We start from the raw sequence: 27,624 nt of genomic DNA, 5'->3' as shown, positions 1-27,624 counted from the left end.
AGGGTGGTGCGGTGCGGCGTTCGTAACCTTAAAATGCCGTACGTCGTAGGTCTCGAAAAAAAAAAACAAGGCATTAATTCTAGACAGCTACAGCAGGTGGCGCAATTGCACCGTTCTTCTTAAGATCCGGGGAACGAAACAGGAAGTCGCTTTAATGTTGAAACGCATACCCGGATGTACACCGGACATGACAGCGAGTTTCACATTTTCGCGGGCAAAGGTTTTTTTTTTTTTTTTTTTTTAAGTTTGCGTCACTCTACGAAATTCACCCACTCTGCTGTGTGAGCACCACAAAACAAACTACTGCTGTGGCCACGTTTGGATCTCCTTCGTACCGTGGAAGACCTCGAAATGAGCGCAGGGCTATGTGGAAGTAACAGCGGAGAAAAAAGGAACAGTGCAGAAATGTTTAATTGAAGGTAAGTGATTTTTTTTTCATTTTATTTTGTTTTTTTTACACTCGTAACTAGGCACCCCTCGTATGCCAATTGTCCTACCTTTAACGAAACTACTCGACGTTCTCTTGTTCATTTACGGACAAAATAAAGAAGGAATTCAATGGAATTAACGACTCGACGTTTCCAACCTTGGAGAAACAATGACGTTGCTGTGCTTTCCTTTAATGGATACGTTAACGTTTTCTTTTATGTATACTGTTACGTATACATTACTGTATATTCTTTTATTGCCATGACACGTTAATTTTGCGCCTTTTTGACAGGGGCAGATTTGAAAACCAGACTGTCAGGGCTTTTTATTTTCTGGTAAAATGAAAGTTTTGATTTATATATTATGCCTTGGTTTTAAACAGCTTCCTTATGTGTGTTTCAACATTAAATTGATTGTGAACTTTTCTGGATTGAGTTTGACTCATGTCTGCCGAATGGATTGAAGATTGACCGGTGTGTTCAATCAAGGAAAAGTGTGCTGTTGTGAAACCGCACATACCGTAAATGTGTAATTTTTCTGGACAGTGGTGAAACAGCATAAGAATCGTGATAAACATAAAGAACAGAAGTCACGCAGAGGTTGGAGAATGCCTTGACCCACGTGCGAGATCTGCACCTGCAAAGACAAATTCCTGCAATGTTTTCTCTGAAACACTGATTAATGTATGGATGAGATTAATCATCCATACAGTCATGACAGACAGGTTTTGACTACAATTTGTTCTGTCGTTTTAATAGGCAATTATGAGGATAATCTTGACCCTTGTTAAAACTGACCCTGATCATACTGTGTTTGCATTAAAAAACACACACACACACACGCACACACACACACACACACACACACACACACCATTCCCCCAATACAGTAAATACATTTTTGGGTGAATGTACGACACAAATGTAAGTTAAATATAAAAAAATATACATTAAAAGCTGAGTACAGATGAACGATTGCGCTAATTTGACTTGTGACATAACAGCTTCCATGTGGGGCTTCCACAGCTTTTTCGGTTCTTTAAAATATCTGACGAGAAAATATGAGGCCAAACTTGTTTTGTTCCCGTCACTCCCACTTTGCTCAGCTTCGTTGCTATTGGTGAGGGTTTTTTTTTTTTTTTAAATAAAGGCAAAGGCAGCAAAAGCTATATAATTTAAATGTTAACTTTGGTATATAGGTTGACAAGGTGCCCCAACTTGTGTATGCTATAATGCTGCCTCACCATTTTTTTTCTTTTCTTGAGAAAGATTTAAAATTACACATATGGGCTTTTTTGGACCAGCTGGCGAATCATTGCAAAGATAGAACTGCTAAACAGGCAAATGTGGTGACTGTCCATCGCCACCGGGGTAAACCTAAGAAACTGTTGTAACTTCCCTTAATCAAGGAAGTGCAACCCAAAAAATTGGAACATCTGGTCATTATCATTTGCTGGTGTAAGCAACAAACCACTATTTGTTTCAGAATCACGTATGCATTTTGTTAAGGGGTTGTGTTTTGATGTCTTGTTCCCACTAACACTTAAACTTTGTAGGCCTCATAGTGGGTGATTTAAGTGTGCGTTTCCACGACAACACTCAGGTAGAGGCCTGAATTGACTAAGGAAAAAAAACTTTTTTTAAGGTTAAGTAAGAAAAAGACAGACGAAGCAGAGAAGGCCCCCCCCCCAAAAAAAAAAGATTTGAGATGAGAACAATCAGAAGAGAAGAAGTGAAAAGCTGATATGTGTGTTAAGGTGAGTTTTTTGCTTGCAGCTGTAACTAATTCGAGTCAGATGTTTGGCTCATGCGAAAAAGCCAAACTGCTTTAGACTGCAGACGACATTGAAGATTCAGGGCAACTTTGGATGTCCAACACATGGTGTAGAAATTCGGAAAAAAATTCCTGGCCTGAGTCACCTTTCCACAATCTTTCCCCACTTGTCATCATTGTAAAAAGAAGCTAATTGCAGTGAATGAAGACGGTAAAATTGTCTTCTCAGCTTTGATTACGACAGCATGGTGCAAAGGTGAGTCAAGTCGCAGATGTTTACTTAGGTCACAACTTGCCAGAAAGGAAATTAACTGCCCTTAAACGTTACTTCGAACTACACTCTCATCCACTGACACACGTCACTCACGGGCCAGGCTCTGCCTTTTAAAGCCACACACATTCAAGGTACATATGGTGACCCCGATTGGACAAAGAAAATACCTGCTTCTCACATGCTTATTTTCTATTTGTGTGGTTGTTTAATAACACAAAATAAAATATCCATGGACTCGATGCACGATAAGCAGAGACCTTGCGCTAGCCTTACAGGTGCAACTTCAGAGGCCTTTTTCCTGAAAATAGCAAGCCTTGCTTAAAAATTCTGTGCGAGTATATCGCCAAGTTCATCAGGAAGGAAGTTTGACAAAGGGCTGTATATGAATACAGAAATGTGTGTGTCACCACATCATGGGGCAATGGTGCCGGCTTTGAATTGGTTCACGTTGGAGCCGCTCATGCGCACACGTTACCGGGAACTTGAGTGAGTCACATTTTGCTCATCGCACAGCCCACACCAATGACGGAGGTCTATTAGCTTCATGGTGGGATACAGTAAACTTTGACTCTTATTGCGATGTCATCACCTCTCATGCCACGTCCGTTTTGTTGCTTGCAGAGTGCATGTGTCGCAATGGCGGAAGTACCCTCGGGATTGTTGGAGGCATGTGTGGTGGTTGGAGCCTCCAGTGATAAGCTCAGAGACGTGTACCAGGTATTCATATTTTTGGGATTTTATTTATTTATTTTTTTTGTCAAGCTGCAATATTACTGTGTAACTCTTTTAATTTTTTTTTTTTTGTGGGGCCTGGGGACTAGCTTCATCAACAAAATAAGTTTGTGGAGTTTCCCCTTCTGGATGCAGAGGTACTGCAGGTCCATATCCCGCCTTTTGTTTCCAAGGAGGCCAATTCCGGTCATGTGATTGGTCCTTCCTTTAGCCGTGTGCAGAGGCGGAGAAGCTTCATCAAAAAGGTATTTTGTAATGTGGAACATTGTAAAGAAAGTTAGCAGCAATTTGGAGCATTTTGACCGCTCTTGTAGAAGAGGCGGGACCGCGCTCCAGACTTGACGCATAACGGAGGAGCCGCCAATCATTCAGAGGTATCCTCGGCGACGGAGGACATCAGCGTGCCGAAAGATCTGGACCTTATCGCTTTGCCCCAGCTCTGTTTTCCCGGTACGTGATCGCTGCATGTCATGTTGGGTTTTAGCTTGAAAACCAGAATATTTTCACTCGTTATTTCTGCTGGTCAGGTGGTCTTCAATTGGCCAATGAGCTGAGAGAAGATGCTTATCACTTTTTGGTTTTTACCGACCTGTTGGGGAACCGGACTCATGGAGTTGTAGCGCAGTGCTACAGAGCTGTCCAGGTAGATGCGTGTCCCAAGACACAGTTTGTTTTGTTCAAGTGCTTTCACGTCATTGTTTCTGATTGGCTGTTGCCCAGTCCTATCAGGAAGCTGCCCTCCAGAACGGCCATCGGTGGATTTCATCGAAATGCCGTCTTTTCTCGCCCTTTGCCGTGTGCGTCATCTCCAAGTTCCCCTACTACAACGCCTTGAGGGACTGCCTGTCATGGTAATACATTGGAGCGTTCCCATTTTTGAAAGGCGACCGACTGATGTGTCTTCTTTCCACTCTTTTAGTTTGCTAGTCCAGTTGCGGCCTGCGAGACAAGCCGACTTAGCGGAAACCATGAAGGAGTTTTCCGCCAAGTTGTCCCTCGTCCCTTTACCACCTCCTGGACAACTACATGTGGTCAGAAAACTTTTTTGCTAAACTGCAGATTAGTCCGATGGTACGCTTAAGCCCGATAATGAGAAGGGGTCTCAACAAGACTCCACATTGAAACACTCTACGTGCGCTTTTGTTTTGGTTAGCAATATATTTCAAGTTGGCCACGTTCTGAAGAAATACAACATCTTATTCCATTATTCTTCAGACTCAATCTCTTTCTGTGTGTCAGTCCTTTAGCCTGCGTCCCCTGCTGGTGGTTCTTCCATCCAGGGAGGATCATGACGGCCCCATCATCGATGTGGATTTGCACTTGCCTTTGCTGTGTTTCTCGCACACAACACTCCTCCAGGTAGGATTCCCGGGTTTGGCTTTCCTCTTTTACAGTTGTGATTGCTCAACATACAAAGTAGACCGGCACATCTGTGTGTTTGTCGACACAAGTCTGGCCGGAGTTTGAACTTGAGTGTAGCACTCCCTAAAGGGGAAAGCTAGCGATGGGCTATTCACTAAAATGTTATGTTCCCTGAATGTCCTGATCTCCGGTTTCACCACCAAGGTTGTATGATGCATAAAATAAAGATAGACATAGAAGAACCTTTTAAAAAACATTCGTTTGTATTAACAAGAGGCCATAAGGGTTGACCCGCTCGGACAAAAGAGTAAATTCCGCTTCCTTTACGCCAGCTTTCTGACATCTTTGGAAACAAACACCCCAGACCGCCTAGTTTATTTTTTTTATTTATGTATTTTTTTTTTTTAAGATCTTGTCCTGCCTCCTCCAAGAACAACGGCTAGTCTTCTTCTCATCCGACTGGGCCAGACTCACTCTGGTTGCCGAGTGCCTCTTGCTTTATCTGCAGGTCAGTAACCGAGGAACGTCACGCCGCCGGCAGTTTTGGAATTGTTTCTCCTATCTCTTATCTAACTTATTTTTCCTTCCCGATGCAGCCTCTCACCTGGCAGCACCCGTATGTTCCCGTGCTGTCTCGAGGAATGCTGGACTTCCTGATGGCGCCAACGGCTTTCCTGATGGGTTGCCACATTAGTCATTTCGAAGAAGTGGCTGCGGTGAGGACCCAAATTTGTCATCCAGACCACATGTGAACTTTATCGTGACAGACATTTTGAATGTCACGTCTTTGGTTGTGTAATGCCAGGAGACAGAAGATCTCATCCTGGTCAATATGGACGATGGTATCATTCAGTCATCCTGGGCCGACGTCATCGACCTAGCCGCAATTCCTCTGACCGCAGCTGAGTGTTTCATTTCGAGGTAACAATAAAATCATGTCTTAATGTCCAAGTGCTTGGTCCCTAAAATCGCTCTGTGTGTGGGCACATGTTCAGAGCTGAGTCGCTCCAGCTTCACTACGATTTGGAGCAGTGTCACCTGGGATCGGCCACCGATGCCATCGCTCTGCAAGCTCAGCGGCGAGTCTGGCAAGGACGACTCAACAAGCAGATACAAAACATCTGCCTGGAGCTCTTGGTCAACATCTTCAGGCATGTGTGTACCGTATGTTTAGTCTTGTCGAGTACAAACGAAACAATACATGAATCAAAAACAAAATGATTCCATCGGTCGAGGTTTTAGGGGGACATATTATGGGTAATTACTAGTGATTTTTTTTTTTTTTACTTCTAGTTTCTTCCATATTCAAAGAAAGAAAATGCATGGTGCTGTTTTCGATTCAGAGTCTTGTTAAAATGATGAAAATATCCACCATGTGTCTTCTATCAGAGGGGTGCAGGACTTTCTCAACCACGAACACAGAGTTTTTAACAGTGAGGAGTTTTTGCGGACCAGGGAACCAGCAGACCAGCCCTTTTATAAGAAGGTACACTCTCAATTACGCAAGCATGTCACACGAGCACTGCAATTACTGACCTTTGCTGTTGTTTTGTTTTGTTTGGTTGTTTGGTTGTTGTTTTTTTTTTTTTTTTTTTTTTTAAATTTTGTGTGTGTGTGTGTGTTCTGTCCTCAGGTTTTAGACACTCACATTTTTCACTCATTCCTGCGAGACAGGCTCAACAGGAAACAGGACAGCTTCAGCCGCATGGAGCAGAGGACGCGCAACGTAGCACACAGGTATGTTCTGCTGTGATCCGCACACCGTGGGACAGAGCAACAATAAACGGCGATGCAGTTCCAAACCCTCTGGGTATAATTATCACTTGTAAAAGTCACTGACAGGCACAGGAAACGTGCGCGGGCCCTGCTTACTGTCCGAAAAATCCAATTTTAGCTTACTTTTCTGGAAAATATTTCATCAGTTGAGCTTTTCGTCAACTTCCTGACTGTATGTTGTAGATAATACCATCTGGGTGGTGCGAAGGAGGAGTTTTATTCTTAGGCCAGGGAGCCTTTTTTTCCCCTTTTTTTTTCCTTTTTTTTTCCTCCATTGGGGCCCATTTACATTTAAATCATGAACCAATTTTACGAGAGGCAGTATGATAATGTCACGATGGAGCAAATGCTCATTTAATGATTTATTATGAGCATTTATGGATTACATATTTTGTAGGCTTTTCATAACAGATCCTCATCTGTGTTATACTGATTTTTACATATGACATGACGTAAAAGGAGTATGTTGTGCCACTTTCATTAAAACTCCTCCATTTTAACCGAACACCACATTTGACCGCCATGGTCGTCCTTCTGCAGGAATCGCGGCGTGACGGAGTCGCCCCGCCGTCCTCCCATGTCGGAGCTGTCCTGGAATGGCTACAGCAGCTACGCCAGCCCGGACAACCGACTGAGCAAGCGCCTGGGAGCCAGCATGCCCAACCTGGACCAGCCGTCCCACGAGTCTCTCACTGCCATCAGCCCCGTTAGGCCAGCTTCTCTCCGGAAGATGACCCCTGACATTGGTGGGTGCTTGTGCAGACGAGAAAGCTGTTGTCACCTCAAATCAACCCACGAGTTGTTCCTCCTTTAATCGGTTCCAGGGTTGAAGTGTCCACAGAAAGCCGTGATGGTTTTCCGCCTTCCCGAATTCCCCCCTCCTTTGGCGTATCATTATGTCCAAAACTATTATTCGGAAATGGTTGCAAGCTTGGGCAAGGCTATAAGCGCGACTTCTCCAGATGAATCTGCCTTGCTGGCCAGGTAATGAGCAAATACGCAGAACTAAGTTGACATGTTTGTAATTCTAATGGGTCCCTCTTTTGTTCAGGTATCATTACCTGCGTGGTTTGGTCAACACGGTGTCAAACAGACGTCTGGACGCTTTAGAGGACTTTCAGGGTCTTTATAAGACAGACTCCGACATCTTTCCTTTGCAGATGGTTAAATCTCTTGTGGACTCCCTGCCAGAAGCTGACCATTTGCAGGTCTTTAATTTTATGCATTTTGTTCATAATTGATTACAGTTCCCACGTTGTCTAATGTAAAAAGTCTCTTCTGATATCATTTGGTCATAACACACAAAGGATAATAGTAACCGGGACTCAAGTATTTGTGTACAAGCCATTAAAAAGTCACATTTGTATCGCCTGTCCTCTCCAAGTAATAATTTGTGACTGTTAATGCATTTGTCGTAGGCGGATAGGCGGCCAGAACTGAAACGCCTCATCGTCCGCCTCAAGCGGGACCAGGAACGCGAGCGATACGACACCAAGCACGAGGAAGGCACCGTAAAACGCTTCCAGCTGCCGAAAAAGTACATGCAGCTGGATGAGTTTGTGAAGTGCGTCCAGGAATCCGGGATGGTGAAAGACCAGGGGACCATTTATAGACTTTTTGATGCACTCACTGTTGGTAAGTTTGACATGAAACCTCTCGTTTGTCCCTTGAGTCACTCCTCAAAGTTCCACAAGGTTTCTTGTGCGTGCATGTACTCTGTATATGGTTCAAACATTGCTGCCTTTCTATGAAAATTCCAAATTTTACAAACTGGAGTCCAGGAGACCGGTAAAATTGTTTGACTTGTATTCCAAAAAATGTGCATATAAAGACCTCTCCTCATTCGAAGGTGGATAAATAATAAATGCCGAAAGCCACTATTAGGGTGTACTTGTTCTTAAAATTTCTCCATCAAGCTCTCAATACATTTCTACTGCAGCACACACACACACACACACACACACTTTCTTTTTTTTAATTATTATTTTTAGAAAAGCAGACATTACGCAGGACCTGTGGATGTCAATTTGTGCTCCTGTGATGAAGTCATCTGTCATTTCTATAAAAACAGATTCTGATTCATACCCACTCCCAGCGGCTAATTTTCTTTCTTGCCTTTGTACTACATTACACAAGAAACTCACAGGGGGGTGTTTTGTGCATTGTCAAGAGCTGCCGCTTTGACCTCACGGCATTCCTGCGAGTGATTAGAACAAGGCAAGAATAAGAGATAAGAGAGACCTGGAGACGGTAAATATTATTCGAGCAGGGGGCAAGCCAGAAACAGTTAAGCATCGCTCGCTGTAACTCTTTCCCTTTTTTCTTTGTGTCTTGTTTATTTGGACGGCCCAGTAAGCTGCAATTGATTGCTTTTTGCGCTCGAATTTATCCTCAGGTTGTCATCTACTGCTTGCTTGAACAGAAATGACTCTACTGGAATTTTTTTCTCTCATAAACCTCCTTTATAATATTGATGCCAGTTTTGTCTTAGAATGTGACACTTTCTAATGACGACAAAGTAAGAAATGCAAGATAATGCGTTTCTGTTTTTGTTGTTCATTTCAGGGCATCAGAAGCAGGTTGGCCCCGAGTTGTTTCGCGTTTTCTACACCATCTGGAAAGAAACTGAGGCCGAGGCACAGGAAGTGTGTATCCATGACCTTAAGGAGACAAACTATGCATTTGTGAACACAATTGAAAATCAGTTCCCAGTTGTCTTAACAAAAGGTCTCTGTTAGTCCTCCTGGGTCAAAATAGACAAATGATAAAGAATTACAGAGGTGTCATTGTTGCCAACTTTGAACATTTCATCCTATACTTAACATCCTTTTTGCACCTGCTTGCAATTATATATTTCATCTTTTGAATTATTATTTTACCATGTCTTTGTTATTTCAGGTATGCTTGCCTGCATCTGTGTTGGAGCACATCGAACCCAGCGAGTGCGTCTTCAAGCTGTCCTCCTCGGTCAAGACGAGCCGCGGCGTGGGCAAGCTCGCCATGACCCAGCGGCGACTTTTCCTGCTTACCGACGGGCGGCCCGGTTACGTGGAGGTGGCACAATACAGGGATTTGGAGGTAAAAGAAGAAACGGTATGACGTAACAACACTGAGCACACTTACCTCCTTCTGATTTTTCCCCGCAGGAGGTAAAAGTGTCCTCGGCTCCTTTCTTGTTACTGCGAATCCCCAGCTTGAAGCTGCGCGTGCGGGGCAGGAAGGAGGCCTTTGAGGCCAATTTGAAAACGGAGACGGAACTCTGGAACCTGATGGTCAAAGAGATGTGGGCTGGTCGTGACATGGCCGACCAGCACAAGGTAGCGCCGAATGAGGGGATATACGATGACAAACAGGCAGTTTGAGTCTTTCCTTTGTGAAATCACATGTAGAGCGGCTATGTTTGTTTGTTTGTTTGTTCGCAGGACCCCCAGTACATGCAGCAGGCCCTGACCAATGCCTTGCTCATGGATGCGGTAGTGGGCAGCCTTCAGAGCAACAAGGCCACTTACGCCGCATCTAAGCTTGCTCACTTTGACCGCATCAAGATGGAAGGTAAACCAAAAACAAAATGCCATCCAGTTCATTTCACAGTGTAAAACAAGACTGCTTTCCCAGAGGAAATAATAAACCTGGTTTGATTACAGATTGCTGAAATCAAGCTATTGTCATTGTCATATTGTACCACTTTTCTTGTCAGGTTTACGTCACACAAGTTTGTATTCTTTAAAAAAAAAGTGTTTTTATTTTTTTTATTTTTTAATGCCTTGGTTTGTGGCTCTCCAGTGCCGATGATGGTCCCCAGGACGACGGCCGAGACGCTCAAGCACAAAATCAACCCTTCGCTGGAACTGGCCGCGCCTCGCGCCATTGACGTTCTTCTCTACACGCCAGGTAACGAACACAAAACACTTGTGACCTTTGTCATCACATCACGCGTGGACACTCCCTCCCCTGCTGACCCTGTGTTGCCGTGATGTCAATTAGTCTGATTAAAAAAAGACATGAACTTTCTCATCTCTTCCGGTGTCCTCTGGATGAGCAAAACTAAATGAGAGATTATGATTTTAAGTTATGATAATCATTCAAAAGCAGATATGGCTTATGTAAAATCTACATTCATGTATGAACCTTGTTGTTGTTAATATTATTTTAATTTGTAAAGCCTAAACATGAGCAGGTCACAATGGCCAATGAACTTTTTCGTGTACCAAAGAAGCAAACGCTCTCCAGAGAGCATGTGGTGCCACTTAAGACGCCCTTCTGGTGGCAGGCTGACTCGGCGACTCAGTTCTTCCTGTCGCCTCTTAGCCATCTGTGTGGGTGAAAAGAACAAACGTGACCATTCAGACGATGGCCGTCAGCCTCTCCTCTCGCTCCGCTCTGGTTTGAATGTAGGTCATTGAGTTGAATTCCTGGCGCGTAGCCACGGCGCTCCCTCTTCTCCTGTCAAACAGCTTCCTTTCATCCCTCCCATGTCTCGCCTTCTCTCCACGTTTCGCACTCTCTTCTCCACCTTGTTTTAAAAAAATATATACACCTCTGGGGTCTGGAGTACAAGATTCTGACGGTTAGCTGAAGCCAGCTGGTGTTGGACTGCAGCGAGCGTTTCCAACGGTTTTTGAAGGAAGGAATTTTTAGAATTCAAAAGTGCTTAGGTCTGTCTGTGGTGGTTCACACTCCTTGTTTGGTATATGAAACAACTCTTAAATTACCGGCAGTATGACTGGGGTTCAATGGAATATGAATGGAAAAACCCTTAGTTACACAAAAATGTTCACGGATCAACGTGTTTCGTCATTGTGGGTGTTTTCAAATGTAAAACAAATTGTTTTGCATTTTTTAGAACACATTGTCATAGTATTTGACCCTCTCTACCATCATGTTGTTTGTTCCTTTGACGCACCAAAAATGTCAGTGGGTCACTGTGACCTTCTGCATTTTCACTCACTTTAGGTCTTTGCCAATTCAAAGGTAATTTTAAAAATATGCTTCAGAAAAAGAAGAACAAAATAAGGCCAGCGCAAGAAGCTTTTTTTTTTCCTGCACATTCTTTCATGGATGATTTTGACACGTAACATAGCGGGAGGATTGACAAACTTCTCATTGAGTATGGCGAAATAACAGTGTGTATCTGCGCGTGTTCGCTTGTTTCAGGTCAGTTGTGGGTGTCTGTGAGTGGCGGCAAGGTGATGGTGTTTGACGCCTCCAGCTGGTCCCTGACACACACTTGTCAAGTCGGCAACGCGAGACTGGTAAAACAGCGAAAGCATGCACTCTGCACCAAAAATACAGTGGGCGCGAAATTCTGTTTACACACAAATTCTCGAATGGCTAAAGCAAATAGATGTGCAGTGGAACACTTTCCCCAACTGTGAAACACATTTGTGATCTCCAAGTAGAAAGAAATGTCCACATAACAGATCAGTTATGTTGTTTGGCCTCCATCTGTACACTCGAGTGCCTTTTGTTACCGGGCAAACTAAGGCCGTTAAAAAGCCACACGCATGCCACTGACATCAGCTTCACATAAATGAGTTTTCCTCCCATTAACTTTGGCTCCTTTGCTGTACTCTGCCTTAAACGTGTTTTTTGTGTCCAGGGTGTTTTTTTCACCGAAGAGCCGTCTCGTTGACCTTATGTCACATGAAATATGTTACCTTGGCTGTTTCCCATGCACACGCGGTTACGTTTGCATGACTCTTTATGAAACTGGAAAGTAGATCATTCTCCTGTGTTTCAGTTGAGTTATTTCATAGATTAGGAGAGTCTGAAGTCCATTTAACCCTCCTATTATGTTGTGGGTCAAATTGACCCATTTAATTAAAAAAAAAATCCGACAAGATTATAATTTTCAAACTTGTTTTTTGGTACGAAACTTAAAATACCCGAAATACCTGATTGCTTGGTACATTGCTGTCAAAAGTATTTCTACAGCTATGACAGTTAAGAGTGTGTAATGAACATTTATTGTGATTGTGAAATTTGTGATTTTTATTCAGAATCTGTATTTGACACCACAAAAGACCTGCCTGGCGAATTAGGTAGATTTTAAGCCACGTTATTACGTGGCTTTTCTGAGCCACCATTTGTGGCATGTCCCACCCAACCCCCAATAGTGTTATCCCCCGCAAAAAAATCCCAATAACCAACTCAACGGTTTTCTGTTAAAAGTAGCACAGTGGTGTGGTTTTACAAGAAACCTGGTCTTTGCTCGGACAAGTTGAATACAGTATACTGTTGAATTGTGGAATATGGTTGCCCTCTAGTGGAGACATTGAGGAAGTGAGAAAATGAGTTGCCATCCACTCCAGAATTCAGGTGCTGTTTCTATTCCAAGCTTCATCTTTCCCTTCATTGTGTTGGTTCAGAACTGCATGCTGGCTGTGGACAAAGACCAAGTGTGGATGGGCTCCGAGGATTCCGTCATCTACATAATCAGCATGGTGGCCATGGTCTGCAACAGGCAGTTGACAGATCACAGGTCCGAGGTGACCGGACTGGCCCTCGAGACGGACAAATACAGGTGAACTAATGCAGGCAACACAATCTTTTTTTGGGAAAAGAATTATGAAAAAAAATACATGTTCTCAATAGGCATAACAGTGGCCACGCAATGAACTCTAATCCTTAACTATGATAATTTTGCTCATCACGCCATCATTATTGTATTTTCTTTCAGTCAGAAGGTGGCGTACTCCTGCAGCACAGAGGGAACCGTCATGGCGTGGGATGTTTCCACATTGCAAGTCAGTTTTTATTCCAGAAAATTTCCAGAAAATTTTTTTTTTTTTTTTTTTTTTTTTCCTTTACTTTTCTGTGGAACATTTTGAGGTCAGATTTTCTACTGCCTAGCGGTCATAAAAGTAACGTGAACATCTTTCAAGATTTTTTTATGATTATTTTTTAATGTGAAAACCCCCCACAAATTATTAGGGAAAACATAACAATGTGTGTCCTTGTTTCTTCCAAAAAATCCAATGACAGTACACATTCTTTGTCAACCCCTCAGGTGAAGAAGAACTTTCGCCTCTCCTGTGACCGCCTGCACTCAGTACACTGCAGCAGCGTGACCCTGTGGTGCTGTAGGTGTCTCACTGTCGCTTTTATTTGCTCCAAAAAGCCACCAAAGAAATACATTCAACTCTCAACTCCTCATTTGTTCCAGGTTCCAGGGACAGCATTATGGAGGTGTGGAGGAATGGCTCTTTAAAGCATCGTCTGAACCTACCCGAGCAACACAAAGGCTCTGCAGCAACATTCAGCGCTGTACTGCTGTTACCTGAGGTAAGACACACACACACACACACACACACACACGACATTATATCCTATGAGGACAATTGTTTGGAAATCTGGACGATTTGAAAGTCGACCAGCATCTTTGTCTGTGTGTGTGTGTGCGCGTGTGTGTGTGTGTGTGTGTGTGTGTGTGTGTGTGTGTGTGTGTGTGTGTGTGTGTGTGTGTGTGTGTGTGTCAGAGGGAGGAGGTGTGGAGCATATGCGTTGATTCTGGAGACGTATGCATTTGGCCCACGAAAGACGCGTCGAAGCCCTACCACCGAGTGGCACTACAGGACTGCACTGGATGTCACTGCATGATTAAAGTGAAAAACCAGGTTGACACTCGCTTAATGCTTCAATTTGGGCAACGTTTACTGCAAAAACCGGTGACGCACTGATGTCAAAGCACACACACTGCTTTGTTTGTGCTGGTAAAAGTATATCAAGGAAGTTTTTCAACAAAAAGCATTCTTTTTCAAGAGCATCTCATAAACAGCTGTTTGAACCTGCTGGTGTCACTGGAGAAAACTCATTCCCTGACCTCAAACCTATTGAGAGCCTGTCATCCACTTTAGAAGATGTATCACAAAGTGGCTTCCCTCCGTAGGTGTGGGTCGGCGGAGTCGGACGCTCCTCCAGCAAAGGGAAGGTCTACATATTGGATGCGCAGCGGCGCCAGGTCCTCAAGGAGCTACACGGCCACAGTGACAAGGTGACGACGCTGTGCTCGGCCGAGGACCGCTACGTCCTCAGCGGCGCCGCCCAGCACGATGGGAAGATTGCCATCTGGAAGGTGGAGTAGGAAGTGTTGTTTAAAAATCATTGGATCCTCACATGATTCCTTTCACTTGCCCACACGTGTGTCGGAAAAATGGAGACTGACGCAGAAAAGCGGTTTCAGCGTCGACCTTATTCCCTCAGTATCAACAGTAGTATTATGTGGAGGCTTTTGTAAGTAAGCCAGGCCTGGCCTCCAGCTGTGAATTCATACAATTTAGTGGAACTTTTTATTCCGCCCGTGAGTTTTGCACGAGTGACACCTCTTTGCCAAAGTGGTCATGAAAGAATGGTAAAAGACACAATAACCCTCGGTTTAACCCAGCATGAGCTTACACAAGTTATTTACCAGTTATATGTACCATAATATTTCACTTTGTTGCTGCCTTTTAGCAGGCATTTTTTCCAACTCTTTTTCAGTCTTCAGTCTTACCTGTTTTTATATAAAAAACACTAACATGGAATTGGCACACTAATTTCACCCAGTAATTGGACAGCTTTGGGGATAGAATGGGAGTTGAAACAGAGGCTTCGAAATGCAGGCATTTGTCCAAATTTTCCTCATGTTGCTATTCTGTGTAAATTGCATGGAATGCAGCGGCAAAAAAAAAAAAAAAAATTGACCTGCACTGGATCATTTTATGCCTTTGAAGATATCGGAGCTGTAACAATCGCTAGATCTGTCATTTTGCCATCTTGTTTTCCCTGGATCAAAATTGACCTTGCAATTTTACACCAACATTTTTCTGACTTTTTTTCCACGTCACTTTTCTGTGTAAATGGATGGCACCATTCATCCATGAAATGCAAGAATGGATTTGACTGCAATTTTCAGCCATGAGAGGTCATCTCAGAGTCCAAACAAATACATGTAAAATCAGGTATTTTTTTATCTTGTTGCTTTTCTTGAAATGGCACCAACACGGAATGACGGGGACACCTTCGAATGAATTCCGCAATGCCGGGAAGCAAGTGTGAAGTTGAAAACTCACCAAGCACTTCTACTGCCTGCTTGTGTTAAAAGCAACTCTCACAGTCACACGCACCTGCATTTTTTTTTCTTTTTTTTTCCACCTGTTATTGGAATAATCCTGCCTTTGCGAGGTTCTGTGTAAAATGCAGGTGGTCTTCTTAAAGCTCCAATACAGCAATTGTGCGGGAGTCTGTACGATTGCTGCTTTAGCCATATTGTACCGAATAGCCCAGACAAAGCCTTGCAGTTGAAAAAGTACAATTTCAGAGAAATTGCATGGTCCTCATGACACTTTTTCTTTTCACCATCATTGTATAAAGTTCGGCTTTTATTAAAATTCACCTCACTTCTGTTTTAAAGAACAAACGTGGAATGGTATGGATGAATTTGACCCCACGGAGGTCGTGTCAGGGTTGTGTGTGAACGGCAAAATCAGATGTGTCGTTTTTGAGGGATCTTCAATCCCTTACTTTTATGAAGGAAATCAAATGAACCAAATAAAAACAAATAAGAAAAATCATTTTACGGTCATATGCCTCAAACATATTTATACCTCACTATTTAATCCGTACTGGAGATCAATTGGCATTTTTTTTTTATCGTGTTTGTTTTTCTATTGCAATCTAAATGGCACTTTCTGCTGCGGCGGAAGAAATTTAACACATGCTGCTGTTGGATGGAATGTGATGCTTTGTATGAAAGTGTACAAAACACTTGAGATTTTTAACAGTAAACGCTTAATGTGCAATGTCAACACTCGTGCATTTGTTGTTTGTCCACCACATTCGGTTGCCACTTTGTACCACAGGACGGCGCTGTTGATGCTTCTAAGTGGGCACAAAAAGTGACAAGTTCCTGCTGGAGAAAACCTTGTATTCTGGCCAAAGAAGTTTTTATCTATGTTTGCCGTTTTCTTCATGATAAAGTGTAGTATTAGGTTTTTTTTTCTTTTTGATAATACACGTTCAAATGATTGAAATGCAGGATCTATTTTAACTGTATTGCCTCTGCGTAATCTTCACCTATGACTTGGCAGCTTCGTTGGGTGAAGATTTGTCATTTTTGAGCAACTGCTGGACTCCACTTTCTGCAAGGTAAGCAGATCTGCATTGAGTTTTATTGGCTTTTCAGATTAGTATTAGCTCACAGCAAGTTTCTCGATTGCTCGGTCAAGTTGTCAACATGGTTGGAGTAGGTTTTGTTGTGTTTGTTTGCCGCATGTTGACAAGTGAAAATACATTTGATTCTGAGTGCTCATGCCCCCCCACCCCCTGCACACACAGCAGTTGCTGTTTGATGAAAGTATGTCACAGACGTTAATCAGACACCTGTGGATCTGCTTTAAATTGTAAAGAAAAATGCACATTTTGTCCCTTTTTAGGACACAAAACCCCCTTGATGTTTTTCTATACATTGGATCATTATTGCACTGCATGACACCACCAGAAGCAATGAAATCCCACACCCCTTCGCTGGTCTGGTAAGATAAGCGGGGTTTCTGTTTCCCCTGCGACTCTCAAATCCGTTCCCATTAATCTACAGGGCATTACTCACATGAGGGGAAGCACAGGTTTACGGTAAGTGCAAGCACACTGTTGCAGTGTTTGAGCACCATGGAGGGAAAAAAAAGACTACCTCGACAACGGCTTGCTCTGTTCCATGACACAAGTAACTTATATTCAGCAAAAGAAATGATAACCTGCAGGAGAAAGGAGTTCATTCCAACAATATGTCAATTGTGCACTGTTGCTATTGGTACGAAATGTTGCCTGCACTCACTTGACTTTACATAGCAGAGGCCCTCTACACAGAATTGTGAAATAATTTTTTCCCACCCCGAAATATTTGCATTATAGGTGCAGCAAGAACCTGTTCTGTGGTCGTAAAATCAGCTGATAGCATCAACAATCGCCCACAAAATCAATTCTAGTGAAGTTGGAGTTACATACATAAAAACACAATGATTTGCAAATCAGGTTCAAACTAAATTTAATTGAATGTACTACAAAGACAAGATATTTAATGTTCAAACTGATCAAGTTTATTGTTTTTGACAGCTGGGACAGGTCGTTAAAAAAAAAAACAACTTGTTTTGCCATGATTGGGTATAAAGGGAGCTTCCCTGAATCGCTCAGTCATTCATGAGCAAAGATGGGGTGAGGTTCACTTCTTTGTGAACAACTTTGTGGGGAAAATAGTCACCAGTTTAAGGACGATGTTACTCGGTGCACAATTGCAAGGAATTTAGGGATGGCATCATCTACAGTCTTAGGGAGTTAATTGGAATTGGGTTTGTAATCGGCCTGATGCTTACTCAATTTGCAACATGATGCAGAGAGAAGTTGGTCGAATACGGCCCATTTGTCCTCACATCATCAAAAGTGGCAGTTTGTTGGATTCATTAAGCCGTAAATTGCTGAATTAAAATTGATTTTTTTGGTTAATTTAGTTAGTCAAATAGCTGGTTACTATAAAAAAACAACAACAATCCCTGAGTACTGTGACTAATAATGCAGTGTCCCAAATGTGCACACTCTCATGATATAACTTGGAGGTGGCTTTCTTCAGACTTAACCAATTGTGAAAGTTAAGTTTGTACAAACTTGCCACCATTATGTGCCAAATACCACTGATTAACACAGAATAAAGCTCCGTTGTTCTAGTAAGCTTTCCCTGACATGTATTGCTTTCTAGCAGAAGCTTGAAGACTGCGCTTACACAGACAGGTATTTGGAAATGCTGATTATGCTCATTGTTTTAGCAAAGCCCTACAGATTGTAAACATTAGAATACCTCTCAACGGAATGCAGACCTACTACAAGGACGAACGGATCACATATGCAAACAATTCACAGCACTGTACTTTACATTTGTCTTTTTCTCCGTCTGTTGTTAGTCAGCAGGCTGCTATGTAGGGAACAGACGGAGGAGTTAAAAAGGACATTTCACTCGTTATGTGCCTGTAAAGATTAATATATACAGACAGATAAATGATATTTTCTCAGTTTGGTTGCTAATGTGTATTAATATTTGTCATATAACTTGGTTTTGGTCGCTAAAACACTCGAGTTAAAAACTATGCTCGTTTGTGTTCCTCCACCAGCAGGCAGTAGGCCCCGCCCTGTTTTATGCAAAGCACCCATGACGTCGACGGAAGGCAGCGCGACGTATGCTTCTTCCGACGTTACTTTAAAGGCGCTTTTGAGACCTCGCCGTTGCAGTCCTGAGTCGCGGCCGGTCGGAACCTTCGTGACCGAAGTGCGTAGCAGTGGAGCTCGGCCGACTCACGGACACCACGGCGGAGACGGCGGCTTGACACGACCCGGCGTGGTGAGTCCGGTGTCCGGGCTCGGTGAAGCCAGTCGATCCGCGGGGCAGCGTGGAGTCAGAAGAGTTGCGGCGTGGGGGGGGGGGTGTTATGAAGCATTTTTGTGGTCGCCTCTGCTGAGCCTCCTGCCGGCGGCTGCAGCATCTCAGGTTGCTGGTGCAGTGGGCGGAGGAAGGATGGAGGGGCGAGTGAGGAGAATTGACTGTTGGGAAAACATTTACAACGAGACAGACAGATTTGACCTTTACTGTCTTTAATGACATTGAACTAAAAAAAGATTAGCTGTGTCATTAGCCTCATTCGCCGCCTCTTCATTAGCAACTTAACCACATAAGTGACAGGTAGAAACAATACAGTGTTGTTTTTACATGTAGATAGGTGTTAATAGTGGACATTTCAAGGTGACTCGTTGCATTTTTGATGTGCTTTTCGTGCGTGTACGTGCGTGTCATGCTACGATAGTTAATTGGCTGCAGAGAATCGATGTTTGCGTGTTTGCAAATGGTGAAGTGTTAGTGTGCCAACTTCTCTATTACAGTGACTGCAGTGCACAAGGTTGGCAGTCTTGTGTTATCTGTTTGTTGTCTCACTTCCTTTCGTGTGTGTTTGCGTGCAGGTCCACGACGGCAGCTTGCATGAAACGACATTTATGAAGCTTTCAAACCCTTTTTGGTGAGTTGTCTTATTTATTGTCTGCTATATTTCTGCAAAAAAAAAGTAGCTTGTGGGTGCTCATATTTACGCAACTGGCAATGGGATGAATCATTTTTATTGTATCAAACATTAATACAGGTGTAATGCAAGTGAAACCATTCCTTAAAAACAATACAATACAATACAATAGGCCTCCTTCACCTCAGAGAGAGAGAGAGAGAGATCTGTGATTTTTTTTTTTAATTAAAACTTTAGATAAATGTTATCCTTTTTTTCAACTTTACAACAGGTCACAATAGGCAGGTTAGGTGGATGATTCATCAGGAGACCATTTTGCGGGAACTCTGGTCTCAATGTACAAGCACACATGTACACTGCTTTCCATTCATGTCGTTGGTCAGCAGACTAAGAATACGAGGTTGTCAAGAAAGCGGCTACAAATGACTCTTTCCCGTGCTGCACAAACCACAAACATGAGGACCAGAACAATACTGAATAGATCCACTCAACAAGGCTCTTGAAAATACGGCCTTGTTGGGCCCAGACAGGGTCCGAATGAATCCGACAGCATCTGCACTCGTCTCACTCGGATTCCACGTTCATGCGCTTTTGCGGTTTTCGCTTGCAGATGGCTGCAAGCTGAAGTGGGAGCAATCCACTTCCTCTTAATGAAATATTTGCTGACTGTCAACTGCTGCTTAGTCAGCACATCGACGTAGTGACAAGCAGCCTGATGCATCCCGGCACAAGTTGTCACATGCGCGCACACGCTCGTGTGCACAAATGCAACGGCAAGAAAGTATTCGGCGCACTTGTAAACAAGTTGTTTACATGCTTTGCTTCGTGTTCTTTCATTATCTGCAAAAAGCAGATGACATGAACGTCGGAATTTCAAACTGCAAGTTCCAACATGTGTTCCGTGACGGTGGACAACCACCCCATATTGTACGCATTAACAATTGAGATAAATCACATTCATGTCATCCATACATTTTGCCGGGATTATGTCAGTACAAAGTTCAGAGTAAAAGAAATGTCATCTGGCAGGAATTGTGAGGAAAAAAAAAAAGTCACAATCTTGTACTGTATAACAAAAGTCGAAAAGTTGTATAATGAGAATTCCTTTTTGGAATGTCAGAATATTAAGCAACATTTCTTTTAACATGTTCAAAAAAAAATTGCAACAAGAAAATTACAGACAAACATCTGGTGACTGTTTGGCGAACATTTGCGACTTTGAACAAACCAATGACAAATCCTGACAAAATCCGCTGCCTTCGAAAACGCTCACCGTTGTTCGCCGCTCGGTGAGATAGGGGTTTACTCAGAAAAGACCAGACAAGGATGACAAAAATGATCGAAGCTCAAAGTGAAGAACATCGGCGATACCACTGAAAAGTGATGACTATTGAATTTGAAGTTATATCGGAATCGTCAAATGGTATTTTTGATTGTGAAGGTTGTTGTCGCCCTTACTTGAAGCGAACCCAAACAACCACGCGGAAGCACACCAAACTGAATTCCAAGGGATTTGTTGACAAAAATGACCAACAGTCAGTACCAGTTCTGGCTCAGGTCATGTTCAGGGTAGAAAAACAGGAAGTGGCATCCTACCCGAATTTCAACCCGTAACCAGCACTTCCGTTGAGTCATCCACATGACTATTGGCTGTCATCTCCGACTCTCGTGACACCGAAACGATTAGCACTGGACAAAAGTCCGCTTCCTTGAAACTTCTTCTTCTTGTCTTAACGCCATCTTGAAAATAAATTGACCAATTATCCCTTGCTGGTTGAAAATAGTGTCAGCATTTAAGGCCAACTCATTTGAGGACCTTTTGAGGTCTTTGAAAATGGATGTCCCACTGGATTTAATGGTCGTTGGTTAGACTAGACTGAAATAAAGAACGCGCACACACCCATGCATGCATGCACACACGCACACACACACACTCTGCAGTGCTGATCTAGTGCGGAAGATAATCTATAACCAACTGGTGGTAAATTGTTGTGCACAAACCTGTATGAGGCTGGAAAGAAAGGTGTGTTTGGGTGTGTGTGTCTCGTCTCTCTCTCACTTGCATCAACACCATCTATAGGCCTCCAATCTCCTTTACATCTCTCTCTCTCTCTCTCTCTCTCTCTCTCTCTCTCTCTCTCTCTCTCTCTCTCTCTCTCTCTCTCTCTCACACACACACATACACAGTGGTGGCTATAAAAGAAGTCGCGTGAATCCTGCTGGAGTCAAAAGGCTTGAGCTACTGAGGATTAAACAGGTCCTTGTGCCTTTTTTTTTTTTTTTTCTTAAATGCATTTTTGTGGACTCAGCAGGCAAAAACTGATGTGATCCGAGTAAAGGTCAGTTAACAAGTACAAGATTCCTGGAGGCCTTTTTAACTTGCATGTGGATGCTAGAGTGTGTTGTGTTTTGTTTGTTGTTTTGATTTTTACTGTTTGGCGCATTGATACCAAAGTGTGTCACAATCAATATGTCTTCTGGAAATGGTCTGTGGTTGTTTTAACTGCACAGGCAGTAGCTTAAGTTGCATATTTTTACTGTCATGCTTGAATTGTTTCTTCAGGTCAGTATTTTTAATCTGAGCCTTAAAGCATTTAATAAAGAGTCCTGTTAATAGTTGTCACATTAATTTTCCCTGTAAATTTTCCCGTAAACTTGGTTAATTGAAATGCATTTGTTCATTATAGAGATCTTTTAAAATGAATTTTAAAAAAGCGATTGGCCAATTTAATTTATTGTAAAGGATCATATATTGTGGGGGTAAAATGACCATTTTTACATCTGCATATCAATGTTTTATTTTCTTAAATTGGTTAAATAATCACAAATGAATCATAAATTGTACAATAAAAGTAAAAAAAAAAACAGATTCATCCAATCGCATAATGCAGCGCCTAGTTACGTTAAAATCGGTGGTGGACTTCTCATTATTGTTGAAGTCGTATTGTATGTAGCAGCGTGGACAGACGTGTGTATTGGGTTAGCAAACGCCGACTGAGATGCGGACGGTGAGGGCACAGTGTCAAGTGAACAGGGTGTGACGCACACTAATGGAGTTAATCATTTAGATGCTGATTTTTTTTTTTTTTTAATTGTTGACCTTGTTATGCTGTACTGACTTTCATCACCACGCTAATATTATTTTATGCAAAGAAAAGCGAAGGGAAAAAACACACCTGTGGAGTTGATCCATGCAATGTTTTTTTTGGGGGGGTGTTACACAATTACAAAATAAAAACCTTCTGTTAATAAAAAATGTTTTTCTTTATTTGGTCAAAATACAAAGGATAAAGGATACCCCCACCCCCGCCCACCCCTTAGGAAAGAAGTAAAAGCATTATTCACTTCGGGAGGCAACACTTCCTCGCCATGCCTCCAAATTACGCTTGTCAATTATCGTAGTATAGCAGATTGGTGCATGTGGTGCATGCAGTGGATTGATTGGCGAACACATTCCTCTTAACTCACATAGACAACTTCACTGACCGTTCCAGTCATTCAGTTGAGTTGTCAGTTATCGGAAGATAACACTGACAACGCTGTTAGCTCACGCTAACCCGTGCTAACACCGCAGCTCTGCTTAGCGTTTGGGTTTAGCATGATAATTTCAGTGTCGTCTGTCACCCAGAGAATAAAACGGCTGTTTCGCCAGTCTCGCGACCAAGTCATGGGCGGAGAAACTGCATTGGGACAGTTAGCAGGCCGATTTGCCCCATTTTTAGAAATATACAGTCAACAACAGATTTACTTGGTTGTTGCTTGGTTTTACACTTGAAGGCTCGGCAGGTATTCCAGAGAACCCCAATATTTGTAAATGCAATTAAAATGTATTTTTTCCCTTGAAGAAAATAGGAAAAAAATGCTTATCTTCTGAAGCACGTTGCACAAAAAACACATTTCTACAGAAAACAAATCAAAGTATCACCAGTGTTCTGTGCACAATAAGCCTTGAACTGATGTCATTGAATCACCAAGCATCCGCAGATCTTTATCTGGACCACCACCAACATTTTGTGCTTCGACCAGTTTTGTGGAAATCATTTTCACACAAAAAAAAATAAAAAAGACCCCTGACTTCTACTGTTTTTCCAGCACAAATTTGATTCAAACAACAATGTCTTAAACCAAGCCTGCAAGGTGCAAAATCCTGTTTTTAGGCGTCTTATGAACACAAAGCTGTTTTGATTGGAACCAGTTTGAAAGTATGCAAACATTTGTGGTAGTGAATAGCGTTTTGTTTGGGCTTGTTATACAGTACTGGCCATATTCCATGACGTAGTTTCCAATTGTACGGATGTTGAAGTTGAGGTTGAACTTCAAGGCGTTGAAACTTTAAGCCAATTTGGGTGTTTGGTGGAATCAATGGGTTGCTTGTGGCTCTTGTATTTATTTATTTTTAAGGCCAAGATGGCCGCTTTTTGGGCCAGATGACTGAACTATCTCCGTGGTCGCGTCCATGAAATTAATTGATTGCAGAACTGGGTCAATTGTGTATATATGTGAATTCTTTGAGCTCCTAATTTTTTTTAACCATCTTCTGTTTCACAGATTTGTTTCAGTTTAATATGTTTTGGTACAGTTTGGTTTTGGTTAGATTTGGACATGTTTGCCTTGGATTCTTTCAGTCCCTCGATAAGCTTGCCATTAATTAGTTAGCAGCCGCTATCATGAGCCCAGTGCAAATCTGGCTACCCTGTGAGAGACTTTTGTAGGTTAATTCTGGTTTCCGATGACCCTGCTGCTAGTGCCCCCCCCCCCCCATCCCCACCTGCCTTAAAGGCCTTATGAATCATGCATGCTGGAAACAAGGACTGTAACCATTTTGTTACTTTGTGCTGTAAAGAATGACATACAGAGTGACACTGTCCAAATACAAATGCTAATAATAGTGCTATCTACCATTTAGTGTTCAGCTATGAGTAGTTAACACTTACTATCCGCACCTGCTAGTATGAAGTGTTGATTGACTTTAATAAACTAATGTTTGCATTACAAGCCCCTGTCTATTATAGCCCGTGAGGTTGTTTTTGTCTTAGGAGGCAAAAAAAAATATTTCAGCGAACAAAATTGCTAGCTGCTGTGGTTTTGGCTTGTCTGGGATGTTTCCATGTTAGCTGTGATAAAACCATAAATCAGGCAAAATGGTTTGAACTAGCTGTTATAACAAGTCGAAATTCCATTTTCCCTTTTTAGTGGTGTGTTTATGTTAACTAGCTTGCCAAGTCATTATTTGGGCCAGACAGATTACAGGCTTGCCTCTTAGTAGTGCAGCGGTAAAACTAAAAATAAAGCAAACTGGTCTGTATTAGCTCATCTTCTAAATGTTCCCTTTCCCTTTATTGTCGTTCTTCTTTTTGATACAAAGGCAATTGTTTTTGCAGCCTCGTGTAGCTAATCTACTTGTAAACTGCTGTGGTTGCTTTTCGGGTAAATCAGGATGCTACTAGCTTGATTGTTAGGTCAGATAAAACTAAACTAAATCAGGTTAAATGGTTTTTGGTAGACGTTATAATGCATTTAAATCCTACATTCTCATTGTTTTTGTGTTTTGGTTAAAAAAAAAAAACAAAAGAGAGATTCAGTTGACTAAATTTCTAGCTGCTATGTTGGCCATTCTGGATGCTAACTAACTGGCATGTTAGCCAAGGTTATTGTTCAGGTAAGTTGGGGTTCAGGTGTGACTACATATGGACTTGTTTACTTTCTTCTACATGTGTTTCTTGCTCAACCCGTCATGGAATGTGAATGCATGCGAACAGCAGGTATATTATGTCATAATTTCTAACTGCCAGTATTGTGGTAATCCGTGTGTTATGAGTACGGGATTTGTCATTGACGCTGGCGCGCACGTTGAAGCGCATGTGCCCTCCTCTCCACTTACTGCACTGCGGCCGCAATGCACCCAAATGCATCTCTCTCTCTCTTTCTCTCTCAGATCCATCTGCTTCCCGCTGCTGGGAATATGGATGTTTTTCCATGGGAATACAAAGGAGCAGAAAGGGAAAGTCGTTTGTTTTGCCTGCGCAGCCTGCTGTGTGTATCTGTTTGGCCTCTCAAATTTTATCTTACACTGCTGCTGTGTCTTAAGATCTGGACATTGCAGTTTTATACTCCACTTTCTCCGCTGTGCTGCACTTCCGTTAGTTTCCTCCTGCGTAACATTGTCTTTCCTTACAGAAAGCCATATCTTAAACTTTTAGTCAGCCTTAACGAAAGAGCCCGAGAACAGCATCATGGAGACTGTGGAGGGTAAATCAACTCCACAGTCGCCTCCCTAATGTTGATCTGCTCTGCTCCCTTACATCAGAACAGGTCAGCGTCTGCCTTCGGGAAGGCTTGTGATGAGTCTCATTCTCTACGCATGCAGAGTGATGTGCGCGACTCTGTGTAAACCCGATCCTAAGGTCTTGTCATCTGTATCCAGTGTTATATGGATCCGCGCCAGGTTTTGCATCACGGCTCCTCACTGCCTCAAGTTGTGCTGTGACAGCGATGAACGAACGACTGAAAGTGGTCCTCTGTGGCTCTCCGCAACTTTACACTAAAACGAGCTTCGGTGTAATCTGTTGTCTTTAAAACGTACTGTGCCATGCCCTGTGGTCTGGCTTAAGTATCACTGAATGAATTCCAAGAAGCGCTAAGCAGGAATCTCTTTTCCAGTATCCAAGCATCGTTTGAAAGCAACGGAATTCTATCGCAAACAGAAGTTACCTTTCTTCAGTCATGGAAGTCCTTTGTGGCTGTTACATGGCTGCGTTATCCTCCAATTGAGAAACTTCATGTTGCCTAAACTGACTAAGACTGAGGCCAACATTCGTAAAAAATGGAGACTCAAATATAATGCTGTAGCATCCAGCGCGAAGGCGCAACATACAAGTGAATGTTAGCTTACCCTGTTTGCTGTTTCAGATCTGTAGTGGTATACTCCACAGTCTCTACATGACCGAGGTTGCTGAATGTTGCAGTTTAACTGCCCTTAGTCTCTTCCCTCGATATGTCTCTATACCATCAGCCACAAAATTCTTTCCTGACTCGGTTGTTTACCCGCTGGACTTTGCTGTGATACACTTCCCTAGTTGCAATTTGTACTGCGGTGGATATTTATGCATTATGAAATGCAGTCAGACAGAGCACGATTTGCAAGAGCATTGACCGAAAAAGAGAACAGGATGAAAAATAGACAGGATAGGAGAACGATAACATTACATTGGAGTTGGATTTCATCTATCCAAATATGCATTGGGATAAGAGTGACACAACTTTTATCTGCTGACAATTGTTCTAAAAAGAGGCTTCAAGTTGTTTACTGACACTTCCAGTTGAAGTTTACTTTCCACTGAAATGTACAACAAATAGAATTATATCTTGTATCTTTAAAGCAAACACATGACTGTCCTTCGGGAAAGTCTGCTCACTTAATCCTAACAAACCATGAAAAACACCGTGCAAATAGCATCGAGGCGCTATGTCAGAAGTGGAGGAACAGACGTAGACAGAATATTTAACAATATTCACGTGCCTATGTTCTTTATCGTGTACAACAAAGCACACATTACTGCAGCTTCCCTTTTAACCATTTTAACATTTATGTCTGTGCTACACCCCGCGTAGAAATGGACATGACCAGTAGCGGTCACCTCACTGAGTGTATGTGTGGTTTTGTGCATGCGGCCACATCATGGGCTCGGCTTATATGGAATTACACTTCAGCTCTTAAGGGGTTTTCGGGAGGACATGGGTGGCTGACATTGACAACAATGAACACACGTGAGAAAGAAAAGGTGACTTGAGGATAAGGTCGCAAGAAAGTAAGCGGGCTCAGGAACTACAGCAGCATGTCAGGGCATTTGATCTGAGCCGCCAAGTGAATGTAACAAACAAAACACTATGCCGTTGATGTTTAAAAAAATTATTTATTTATTTATTTATTTATTTATTTATTTATTTATTTATTTATTTATAAACTGACCATTTTGTTTTTTGAAAGTTCAAGGCCAGGGACAAGTGAGGACGACAGACGTCTCCTGTGTCTCACAGACCCGCACCAGATTTGTGAGGCTGAAAATACACAAGGTGGTCTATTTTAGTGAGTGATAATAACTTGTGCGCTGACCAGATTACCTGGGATGCAGGACAAACTGCCCGTTAACGTCACTTACTGTCTCAACTTCCTGACTTCTGCTTTTTTTTCACTTGACCAAGGATGTTTTTCTCATTTCAAATGCAGTGTGTGTGTGTGTGTGTGTG

The 27,624-nt window shown here is 42.5% G+C and overlaps 2 protein-coding genes across 4 annotated transcripts in view; both read left to right on the top strand.

The window, feature by feature from the left end:
* Positions 1-239: 239 nt before the first annotated feature.
* dennd3a (DENN/MADD domain containing 3a) lies at positions 240-16,131 on the top strand. Of its 2 annotated transcripts, none has more exons than XM_019876273.1 (30): positions 240-419; positions 3,100-3,193; positions 3,298-3,453; positions 3,523-3,658; positions 3,736-3,851; positions 3,938-4,059; positions 4,128-4,239; positions 4,448-4,567; positions 4,980-5,078; positions 5,167-5,286; positions 5,376-5,491; positions 5,566-5,721; positions 5,960-6,056; positions 6,204-6,307; positions 6,887-7,092; positions 7,171-7,330; positions 7,398-7,554; positions 7,765-7,981; positions 8,912-8,991; positions 9,245-9,424; positions 9,493-9,663; positions 9,769-9,898; positions 10,130-10,237; positions 11,501-11,598; positions 12,715-12,869; positions 13,026-13,092; positions 13,356-13,428; positions 13,512-13,630; positions 13,825-13,962; positions 14,235-16,131. In XM_019876273.1, exons 2-30 carry the CDS (start codon positions 3,113-3,115, stop codon positions 14,427-14,429), a joined length of 3,789 nt encoding a protein of 1,262 aa, XP_019731832.1. In that variant the 5' UTR covers positions 240-419; positions 3,100-3,112; the 3' UTR covers positions 14,430-16,131. The 2 variants fall into 2 exon arrangements, with proteins under 2 accessions (XP_019731832.1, XP_019731831.1); XM_019876272.1 differs by having other exon boundaries at positions 3,098-3,193; positions 3,929-4,059.
* Positions 16,132-18,461: 2,330 nt separating this feature from the next.
* LOC109519623 (solute carrier family 45 member 4-like) overlaps positions 18,462-27,624 on the top strand; it is a 29,986-nt gene continuing 20,823 nt past the window's right edge. Inside the window, exons 1-2 of one of the 2 annotated variants that reach the window (XM_019876279.1) lie at positions 18,462-18,707; positions 19,322-19,377. The gene's annotated coding sequence lies outside the window, so the exon portion shown is untranslated. Of the gene's footprint in view, positions 18,708-19,321; positions 19,378-21,592; positions 21,717-27,624 lie in introns of those variants that run through there. The other variant, XM_019876280.1, reaches the window with a different exon arrangement.

Source organism: Hippocampus comes, unplaced genomic scaffold, assembly GCF_001891065.2.
Source record: "Hippocampus comes isolate QL1 unplaced genomic scaffold, H_comes_QL1_v1.1 scaffold244, whole genome shotgun sequence".
Lineage (NCBI taxonomy): Eukaryota > Metazoa > Chordata > Actinopteri > Syngnathiformes > Syngnathidae > Hippocampus > Hippocampus comes.
This window is presented reverse-complemented; position numbering and strand designations above follow the sequence as displayed.